The sequence below is a fragment of the Oncorhynchus mykiss genome, chromosome 4 (assembly GCF_057628025.1).
Source record: "Oncorhynchus mykiss isolate SJ-2025 chromosome 4, ASM5762802v1, whole genome shotgun sequence".
NCBI lineage: Eukaryota > Metazoa > Chordata > Actinopteri > Salmoniformes > Salmonidae > Oncorhynchus > Oncorhynchus mykiss.
Genome location: NC_143025.1, coordinates 93238379 through 93250000, shown reverse-complemented (window position 1 = coordinate 93250000; position 11622 = coordinate 93238379). Strand labels below are relative to the sequence as shown.

Here is an 11622-nt window from a genome sequence, read left to right as displayed (position 1 = left end):
ACATATGTTAACATTGCCAAAGCAAGTGAAATAGATAAACAAAAGTGAAATAAACAATAAAAATGAACAGAAAACATAACACTCAATAATAAATACATGTGAAATGTCATATTATGTCTTTATACAGTGTTGTAATGATGTGCAAATAGTTAAAGTACAAAAGGGAAACTAAATCAACATGAATATGGGTTGTATTTACAATGGTGTTTGTTCTTCACTGGTTGCCCTTTTCTTGTGACAACAGGTCACAAATCTTGCTGCTGTGATGGCACACTGTGGAATTTCACCCAGTAGATATGGGAGTTTATCAAAATTGGGTTTGTTTTTAGAATTCTTTGTGTATCTGTGTAATCTGAGGGAAATATGTGTCTCTAATATGGTCAGACATTGGGCAGGAGGTTAGGGGAAGTGCAGCTTCACGGCCCGGAACCTCCAGAGACGGTCCATGGTTCGGAACCTCCTGAGACGGTCCACGGTCCGGAACCTCCTGAGACGGTCCACGGTCCGGAACCTCCAGAGACGGTCCACGGTCCGGAACCTCCTGAGACGGTCCACGGTCCGGAACCTCCAGAGACGGTCCACGGTCCGGAACCTCCAGAGACGGTCCACGGTCCGGAACCTCCTGAGACGGTCCACGGTCCGGAACCTCCTGAGACGGTCCACGGTCCGGAACCTCCAGAGACGGTCCACGGTCCGGAACCTCCTGAGACGGTCCACGGTCCGGAACCTCCTGAGACGGTCCACGGTCCGGAACCTCCTGAGACGGTCCACGGTCCGGAACCTCCAGAGACGGTCCACGGTCCGGAACCTCCTGAGACGGTCCACGGTCCGGAACCTCCTGAGACGGTCCACGGTCCGGAACCTCCTGAGACGGTCCACGGTCCGGAACCTCCTGAGACGGTCCACGGTTAGCGCCAGTTTGCGCTGTTCTGTGAAGGGAGTAGTACACAGCGTACACAGACTGACGAGTTTCGGAATCAAGGTCTTTATTTCTGGCCATTTTGAGCCTGTAATCCAACCCACAAATGCTGATGCTCCAGATACTCAACTAGTCTAAAGAAGGGCAGTTGTATTGCTTGTTTAATCAGAACAACAGTTTTCAGCTGTGCTAATGTAGCAGTGTGATGTTGTTCCCCTAGATTATGCACCAAGTTGCACACAAGGACCAATTCAAATAGGCCAGGTCAAGAGGGGCTGTTAATAATTTGATAATAATAATAATTCAGTGTATTTTTTTAATTTAATTACAGCTGCAGAGCTAATGTTTTTCTTTTGTGTACAAACCCTTTTTCATAACAATATTGTACAGACATGTGATTGTAAAAGTTTTGTATATTTTGGTTTGGTCCATCGCGGGTTTTCTGTATTTCCGTATCTCCATACTTTTGCCTGACCTTCGGCTAGCAAGGTGCCAGACGAGCTAGGACTGCGCCAAGGGTTAACGTAACGTGTGTTGTCTCTTCGTGTGCAGGGCAAATAAAAATAATTCAACCAGCAGACCTCCAGTTGTGGCAGCGTCCTAATTAAAAGTACACGACGCAGAACGAACCACGCTACACAAGCATAGCAGCAGAAGTGGTTTTCTAATGATCAATTATCCTTTTAAAATGATAAACTTGGATTAGCTAACACAACGTGCCATTGGAACACAGGAGTGATGGTTGCTGATAATGGGCCTCTGTACACCTATGTAGATATTCCATTAAACATCAGGCGTTTCCAGCTACAACAGTCATTTACAACATTTACAATGTTTACACTGTATTTCTGATCAATTTAATGTTATTTTAATAGACAAAAACTGTGCTTTTCTTTAGAAAATAAGGACATGTCTAAGTGACCCCAAACATTTGAACGGTTGTGTACATGTAGGTAGAGGTAAAGTGAGATGGGGGGGGGGGGACATGTCTGGGTAGCCAATTCATTAGCTGTTCGGGAGTCTTATGGCTTGGGGGTGGAAGCTGTTAAGAAGCGTTTTGGACCTAGACTCGGAGCTCTGGTAGCAGAGAGGACAGTCTATGACTGGGGTGGCTGGTGTCTTTGTCAAATTTTAGGGCCCCTATGAGAGAAATGAATGGTGGGAAAATTATTGGAACCATTTCCCTATTTGACTGCTAGGTTTTATGGGTATTATGACACCTCCACTGTGGGGCTGTATTGTAGGGGATTTAGAAAAGGGGATCTAGTTTATTTTATGTATGCTATGTAAGTTATTGAAAATCGTATACTATCAACGTCCCGCCTCCACCCGTCAATAACAATTTTAGAAGTTTCTATTGGTCCATGGCAATAACTACAATACAACACTGACAACAATGCTTCCTGAAGACCTCCCTTTTTCCCTTTATAGTTCCCTGTTTTGGGACCAGAGCCCTATGAGTTCTGTTCTAAAGTAGTGCATCAAGTAGGGAATAGGCTGTCTTTTGGTACGTTGACCCGACACTGGTTGTAAAGTGGGAGGGACTCCAGGGTCCCGTTACTTCACGCGTTTTAATTGAGCCGTGAGAAGTGAGAACATCTGTACCTGCGAGCCGAGTGTCTCCACAGGTGATTTATATTTTCTCATCCTGGTCTCCACCTCAACTCGCCATTATTTTAACAGTACAGTCTTCATAATAACACTATTTGCCAGCCGAGCCATGTCGAAGACCGCTGACCACCGAACACACCTCGTTCTTGAGAACTACATCGGAGGAAAGTTCGTCCCGTGCTCCCGACACATCGACTCCTACGACCCTTCCACCGGGGACGTCTACTGCAAAGTGCCCGACAGCGGAACGGATGAGGTGGGGTTAGGAGCGACGCGTGATCCTATGGTCGTCCTCAGATGAATCTGTCTGTCGTTTTGCATTTTGTTGCTGCAGACATTAAATGTTCATTTATTCCTTAGCTGTGCATTGGGCGTGTAGTTAACCCCGATATTCTACGTGTTCAAGTGTCGCTACAATGTAGTGTAGTAGTAATGATATTACGATACAATGTATCTATCATGTACTTACACTAAGTGGGCCAATCTATCACGTTGTGTGATTTGACACACTAAGTACTGAAGGCCTATAGGCAACCCCATACATACTGGAGAAAGTAGAAGACAGCATGATATGAGCTGACATAATGCATGGTATGACCTGACATAATGCATGGTATGACCTGACATAATGCATGATATGAGCTGTCGTAATGCATGATATGACCTGACATAATGCATGGTATGAGCTGTCGTAATGCATGGTATGACCTGACATAATGCATGGTATGAGCTGTCGTAATGCATGGTATGACCTGACATAATGCATGGTATGAGCTGTCGTAATGCATGGTATGACCTGACATAATGCATGGTATGAGCTGTCGTAATGCATGGTATGACCTGACATAATGCATGATATGAACTGACATAATGCATGGTATGAGCTGACATAATGCATGACATGACATAATGTTTGATATGAGCTAACATAATGCATGCTATTTGCTGACATAATGCATGATATTTGCTGACATAATGCATGCTATTTGCTGACATAATGCATGATATTTGCTGACATAATGCATGCTATTTGCTGACATAATGCATGATATTTGCTGACATAATGCATGCTATTTGCTGACGTAATGCATGATATTCTGATATTCTGACAAGTGTATACCTTAAATGATTCTGCCTATGTCCTCCTGCTGAGTCACAGAGATGTACCTATACCTTAAATGATTCTGCTGAGTCACAGAGATGTACCTTTGCTCTGTGCAAAGTCAACAGACGGACAGCTAATGATTAACCAACTGCTAGATCAATGGACCCGGGTCTAGTCGTTCTATTAAACTCACACAACATGTTCAAGTAAGAAGTTAGGTTGGTTAAAAGCTGGAAAGCCAAGACGTTCTGGCAACTAGAATACCTTTGTTGTTTTTCACTGTCTAGTTTGGGTTGGAGTGTCTGGTGTTTCTCACTGTCTAGTTTGGGTTGGAGTGTCTGGTGTTTCTCACTGTCTAGTTTGGGTTGGAGTGTCTGGTGTTTCTCACTGTCTAGTTTGGGTTGTTGGAGTGTCTGGTGTTTCTCACTGTCTAGTTTGGGTTGTTGGAGTGTCTGGTGTTTCTCACTGTCTAGTTTGGGTTGGAGTGTCTGGTGTTTCTCACTGTCTAGTTTGGGTTGGAGTGTCTGGTGTTTCTCACTGTCTAGTTTGGGTTGGAGTGTCTGGTGTTTCTCACTGTCTAGTTTGGGTTGGAGTGTCTGGTGTTTCTCACTGTCTAGTTTGGTTTGGAGTGTCTGGTGTTTCTCACTGTCTAGTTTGGTTTGGAGTGTCTGGTGTTTCTCACTGTCTAGTTTGGGTTGTTGGAGTGTCTGGTGTTTCTCACTGTCTAGTTTGGGTTGTTGGAGTGTCTGGTGTTTCTCACTGTCTAGTTTGGGTTGTTGGAGTGTCTGGTGTTTCTCACTGTCTAGTTTGGGTTGGAGTGTCTGGTGTTTCTCACTGTCTAGTTTGGGTTGGAGTGTCTGGTGTTTCTCACTGTCTAGTTTGGGTTGGAGTGTCTGGTGTTTCTCACTGTCTAGTTTGGGTTGGAGTGTCTGGTGTTTCTCACTGTCTAGTTTGGGTTGTTGGAGTGTCTGGTGTTTCTCACTGTCTAGTTTGGGTTGGAGTGTCTGGTGTTTCTCAACATACTGTGCCTTCAGAAGGTATTCAGACACCTTGACTTTTTCCCACATTTTGTTACGTTAAAGCCTTATTCTAAATATGATAAAATATATTTGTTTCGTCAGCAATCTACACACAATACCCACTAATGACAAAGTGAAAACAGGTTTTTAGAAATGTTTGCAGTTGTATTAAAACATTAAAAAAATGAAATACCTTATTTACGTAAGTATTCAGACCCTTTGCTAAGAGACTCAAAATGTATTTCAAGTGCATCGTTCTTTCATTGATCATCCTTGAGATGTTTGTACAACTTGATTAGAGTCCACCTGTGGTCAATTCAATTGATTGGACATGATTTGGAAAGGTACAACACCTGTCTATATAAGGTCCCACAGTTGAAAGTGCATGTCAGAGAAAAAACCAAGCCATGAGGTGGAAGGAATTGTCCGTAGAGCTCAGAGACAGGATTGTGCCGAGGCACAGATCTGGGGAAGGATACCAAAACATTTCTGCAACATTGAAGATCCCCAAGAACACAGTGGCCTCCATCATTCTTAAATGGAATAAGTTTGGAACCACTGAGACTCTTGCTAGAGCTGGCCGCCCTGCCAAACTGAACAATCAAGGGAGATGGGCCTTGGTCAGGGAGGTAACCAAGAACCCGATGGTCAATCTGACAGAGCTCCAGAGTTCCTCTGTGGAAATGTGAGAACCTTCCAGAAGGACAACCATCTCTGCAGCACTCCACCAATCAGGTCTTTACAGTAGAGTGCTAGACGGAAGACACTCCTCAGTAAAAGGCACATGACAGCCCGCTTGGAGTTTGCCAAAAGGCACCTAAAGACTCTCAGATCATGAGAAACAAGATTTTCTGGTCTGATGAAACCAAGATTGAATTCTTAGCCTGAATGCCAAGCGTTCCGTCTGGAGGAAACCTGGCACCATCCCTATGGTGAAGCATAGTGGTGGCAGCATCATGCTGTGGGGATGTTTTTCTGTGGCAGGGACTGGGAGACTAGTCAGGATCGAGGGAAAGATGAACGTAACAAAGCATCCTTCACTCACGCTGCCAAACATACCCTCGTAAAACTGACCATCCTACCGATCCTCGACTTCGGCAATGTCATTTACAAAATAGCCTCCAACACTCTACTCAACAAATTGGATGTTGTCTATCACAGTGCCATCCGTTTTGTCACCAAAGCCCCATATACTACCCACCACTGCGACCTGTACGCTCTCGTTGGCTGGCCCTCGCTTCATACTCATCGCCAAACCCACTGGCTCCAGGTCATCTACAAGTCTTTGCTAGGTAAAGCCCCTCCTTATCTCAGCTCATTGGTGACCATAGCAGCACCCACCCGTAGCACGCACTCCAGCAGGTATATTTCACTGGTCACCCCCAAAGCCAATTCCCCCTTTGGCCACCTTTCTTTCTAGTTTTCTGCTGCCAATGACTGGAACGAACTGCAAAAATCTCTGAAGCTGGAGACTCATATCTCCCTCACTAGCATTAAGCCCCAGCTGTCAAAGCAGCTCACAGATCACTGCACCTGTACATAGCCCATCTGTTAACAGCCCATCTGTTAACAGCCCATCTATCTACCTCATCCCCATACTGGTATTTATTTATTTATTTTGCTCCTTTGCACTCCAGTATCTCTACTTGCACATCCATCTTCTGCACATCTACCACTCCAGTTGATTGGTATATTGTAGTTACTTTGCCACTATGGCCTATTTATTGCCTTACCTCCCTTATCTTACCTCATTTGCACTCACTGTATATATAATTTTTTCTACTGTACTATTGACTGTATGTTTGTTTTACTCCATGTGTAACTCTGTGTCGTTGTATGTGTCGTACTGCTATGCTTTATCTTGGCCAGGTCGCAGTTGTAAATGAGAAATTGTTCTCAACTAGCCTACCTGGTTAAATAAAGGTGTTCTCAACTAGCCTACCTGGTTAAATAAAGGTGTTCTCAACTAGCCTACCTGGTTAAATAAATGTGAAACCTGGTTAAATTAAATAAATAAATAAATGAATGAATGCAGTAAAGTACAGAGAGATCCTTGATCTGCTCCAGAGCTCAGGACCTAAAACTGGGCCCAAGGTTCACCTTCCAACAGGGCAACAACCCTAAGCACACAACCAAGACAACGCAGGAATGGCTTCGGGACAAGTCTCTGAATGTCCTTGAGTGGCCCAGCCAGAGCCTAGACTTGAACCCATACGAACATCTCTGGAGAGACCTGAATGTTGCTGTGCAGCGACGCTCCCCATCCAACCTGACAGAGCTTGAGAGGATCTGCAGAGAAGAATGGGAGAAACTCCCCAAATACAGGTGTGCCAAGCTTGTAGCATCATACCCAAGAAGACTGGAGGCTGTAATCGCTGCCAAAGGTGCTTCATCAAAGTACTGAGGTAAAGGATCTTACTTCTAGCGCCAGATTACCCTGCATCACACACTCCTGCCCTCCATCACTCACACCTGCCCTCCATCACTCACACCTGCCCTCCATCACTCACACCTGCCCTCCATCACTCACCCCTGCCATCCATCATTCACACCTGCGCTCCCTCGTCACTCGCATCAGCGTTATTGGACTCACCTGGACTCACTCATCACCTGTTCATTTCCTCCACTATATGTGTCAGTTCCCTGCTCTGTTCACCTGGACTCACTCATCACCTGTTCATTTCCTCCACTATATGTGTCAGTTCCATGCTCTGTTCACCTGGACTCACTCATCACATGTTCATTTCCTCCACTATATGTGTCAGTTCCCTGCTCTGATCACCTGGACTCACTCATCACATGTTCATTTCCTCCACTATATGTGTCAGTTCCCTGCTCTGATCACCTGGACTCACTCATCACATGTTCATTTCCTCCACTATATGTGTCAGTTCCCTGCTCTGTTCACCTGGACTCACTCATCACATGCTCATTTCCTCCACTATATGTGTCAGTTCCCTGCTCTGTTCACCTGGACTCACTCATCACCTGTTCATTTCCTCCACTATATGTGTCAGTTCCCTGCTCTGTTCACCTGGACTCACTCATCACCTGTTCATTTCCTCCACTATATGTGTCAGTTCCCTGCTCTGTTCACCTGGACTCACTCATCACCTGTTCATTTCCTCCACTATATGTGTCAGTTCCCCTGCTCTGTTCACCTGGACTCACTCATCACCTGTTCATTTCCTCCACTATATGTGTCAGTTCCCTGGTCTGTTCACCTGGACTCACTCATCACCTGTTCATTTCCTCCACTATATGTGTCAGTTCCCTGGTCTGTTCACCTGGACTCACTCATCACCTGTTCATTTCCTCCACTATATGTGTCAGTTCCCTGCTCTGTTCACCTGGACTCACTCATCACCTGTTCATTTCCTCCACTATATGTGTCAGTTCCCTGGTCTGTTCACCTGGACTCACTCATCACCTGTTCATTTCCTCCACTATATGTGTCAGTTCCCCTGCTCTGTTCACCTGGACTCACTCATCACCTGTTCATTTCCTCCACTATATGTGTCAGTTCCCTGGTCTGTTCACCTGGACTCACTCATCACCTGTTCATTTCCTCCACTATATGTGTCAGTTCCCTGCTCTGTTCACCTGGACTCACTCATCACCTGTTCATTTCCTCCACTATATGTGTCAGTTCCCCTGCTCTGTTCACCTGGACTCACTCATCACCTGTTCATTTCCTCCACTATATGTGTCAGTTCCCTGGTCTGTTCACCTGGACTCACTCATCACCTGTTCATTTCCTCCACTATATGTGTCAGTTCCCTGGTCTGTTCACCTGGACTCACTCATCACCTGTTCATTTCCTCCACTATATGTGTCAGTTCCCTGCTCTGTTCACCTGGACTCACTCATCACCTGTTCATTTCCTCCACTATATGTGTCAGTTCCCTGGTCTGTTCACCTGGACTCACTCATCACCTGTTCATTTCCTCCACTATATGTGTCAGTTCCCTGGTCTGTTCACCTGGACTCACTCATCACCTGTTCATTTCCTCCACTATATGTGTCAGTTCCCTGGTCTGTTCACCTGGACTCACTCATCACCTGTTCATTTCCTCCACTATATGTGTCAGTTCCCCTGCTCTGTTCACCTGGACTCACTCATCACCTGTTCATTTCCTCCACTATATGTGTCAGTTCCCTGGTCTGTTCACCTGGACTCACTCATCACCTGTTCATTTCCTCCACTATATGTGTCAGTTCCCTGGTCTGTTCACCTGGACTCACTCATCACCTGTTCATTTCCTCCACTATATGTGTCAGTTCCCTGGTCTGTTCCCAGCTGCTGCATTGATTGTTTTTGTCTTTTGAATGTGGTTCTGGCTCTGTTCCTGTCTCGTCTCTGTCCGTTATAATTCGATGTTTGACTCCCCGTACCTGCTTCCTCTCTCCAGCGTGACATGACATGCTCATGTGACAATGTAATACTTATGTAAATATGATATGAATTTTTTTTTATATAACATTTCATTAAACCAGTTTTTCCTTTGTCATTATGGGGTATTGTGATGTCATTATGGGGTATTGTGATGTCATTATGGGGTATTGTGATGTCATTATGGGGTATTGTGATGTCATTATGGGATATTGTGATGTCATTATGGGGTATTGTGATGTCATTATGGGGTATTGTGATGTCATTATGGGGTATTGTGATGTCATTATGGGGTATTGTGTGTTGATTGTATAACAATTGAACCCATTTTAGAATAAGGCTGTAATGTAACAAAATGTGGAAAAAGTCAAGGAGTCTGAATACTTTGCGAAGGCGCTGTAGTAGTTTGGGTTGGATGTGTCTGGTGTTTCTCAACATAGTAGTTTGGGTTGGATGTGTCTGGTGTTTCTCAACATAGTAGTTTGGGTTGGATGTGTCTGGTGTTTCTCAACATAGTAGTTTGGGTTGGAGTGTCTGGTGTTTCTCAACATAGTAGTTTGGGTTGGATGTGTCTGGTGTTTCTCAACATAGTAGTTTGGGTTGGAGTGTCTGGTGTTTCTCAACATAGTAGTTTGGGTTGGATGTGTCTGGTGTTTCTCAACATAGTAGTTTGGGTTGGATGTGTCTGGTGTTTCTCAACATAGTAGTTTGGGTTGGATGTGTCTGGTGTTTCTCAACATAGTAGTTTGGGTTGGAGTGTCTGGTGTTTCTCAACATAGTAGTTTGGGTTGGATGTGTCTGGTGTTTCTCAACATAGTAGTTTGGGTTGGAGTGTCTGGTGTTTCTCAACATAGTAGTTTGGGTTGGATGTGTATGGTGTTTCTCAACATAGTAGTTTGGGATGGGTGTGTTCTATAGTATACTATGATGTGGTTAAATATTTTTCTGCTAGGCTACTTTATGGACAGTCGTGTAAAGTACTTAAATAATGTATTTTTTACTCCATACATTTTCCCTGAAACCCAAAAGTACTCGTTCCATTTTTGAATGGCTAGCAGGACAGGAAAATGGTCTAATTCACACACTTATCAAGAGAACATCCCTGGTCATCCCTACTGCCTCTGATCTGGCAGACTCACTAAACAGAGAACATCCCTGGTCATCCCTACTGTCTCTGATCTGGAGGACTCACTAAACAGAGAACATCCCTGGTCATCCCTACTGCCTCTGATCTGGAGGACTCACTAAACAGAGAACATCCCTGGTCATCCCTACTGCCTCTGATCTGGAGGACTCACTAAACAGAGAACATCCCTGGTCATCACTACTGCCTCTGATCTGGAGGACTCACTAAACAGAGAACATCCCTGGTCATCCCTACTGTCTCTGATCTGGAGGACTCACTAAACAAAGAACATCCCTGGTCATCCCTACTGCCTCTGATCTGGAGGACTGACTAAACAGAGAACATCCCTGGTCATCCCTACTGTCTCTGATCTGGAGGACTCACTAAACAGAGAGCATCCCTGGTCATCCCTACTGCCTCTGATCTGGCAGACTCACTAAACAGAGAACATCCCTGGTCATCCCTACTGCCTCTGATCTGGAGGACTCACTAAACAGAGAACATCCCTGGTCATCCCTACTGCCTCTGATCTGGCAGACTCACTAAACAGAGAACACCCCTGGTCATCCCTACTGCCTCTGATCTGGCAGACTCACTAAACAGAGAACATCCCTGGTCATCCCTACTGCCTCTGATCTGGAGGACTCACTAAACAGAGAACATCCCTGGTCATCCCTACTGCCTCTGATCTGGCAGACTCACTAAACAGAGAACATCCCTGGTCATCCCTACTGCCTCTGATCTGGAGGACTCACTAAACAGAGAACATCCCTGGTCATCACTACTGCCTCTGATCTGGAGGACTCACTAAACAGAGAACATCCCTGGTCATCCCTACTGCCTCTGATCTGGCAGACTCACTAAACAGAGAACATCCCTTGTCCTCCCTACTGCCTCTGATCTGGCAGACTCACTAAACAGAGAACATCCCTGGTCATCCCTACTGCCTCTGATCTGGAGGACTCACTAAACAGAGAACATCCCTGGTCATCCCTACTGCCTCTGATCTGGAGGACTCACTAAACAGAGAACATCCCTGGTCATCCCTACTGTCTCTGATCTGGAGGACTCACTAAACAGAGAACATCCCTGGTCATCCCTACTGCCTCTGATCTGGTGGACTCACTAAACAGAGAACATCCCTGGTCATCCCTACTGTCTCTGATCTGGAGGACTCACTAAACAGAGAGCATCCCTGGTCATCCCTACTGCCTCTGATCTGGCAGACTCACTAAACAGAGAACATCCCTGGTCATCCCTACTGTCTCTGATCTGGAGGACTCACTAAACAGAGAGCATCCCTGGTCATCCCTACTGCCTCTGATCTGGCAGACTCACTAAACAGAGAACATCCCTGGTCATCTCTACTGCCTCTGATCTGGCAGACTCACTAAACAGAGAACATCCCTGGTCATCCCTACTGCCTCTGATCTGGAGGACTCACTAAAC

General features: G+C 45.4%; 1 protein-coding gene across 7 annotated transcripts in view; it reads left to right on the top strand.

Annotated features, from left to right (window-relative positions):
* Positions 1-2340: 2340 nt before the first annotated feature.
* aldh8a1 (aldehyde dehydrogenase 8 family, member A1) overlaps positions 2341-11622 on the top strand; it is a 35006-nt gene continuing 25724 nt past the window's right edge. For 6 of the 7 annotated variants that reach the window (XR_016495511.1, XR_016495510.1, XR_016495509.1 and 3 more), the window contains exon 1: positions 2341-2786. Coding sequence is in view for 1 of the 7 variants with exons in the window: in XM_090233324.1 (XP_090089450.1) it covers positions 2640-2786 (147 nt within the window). In the remaining 6 variants the exon portion in view is untranslated. The remainder of the gene's footprint in view (positions 2787-11622) is intronic. The other variant, XR_016495512.1, reaches the window with a different exon arrangement.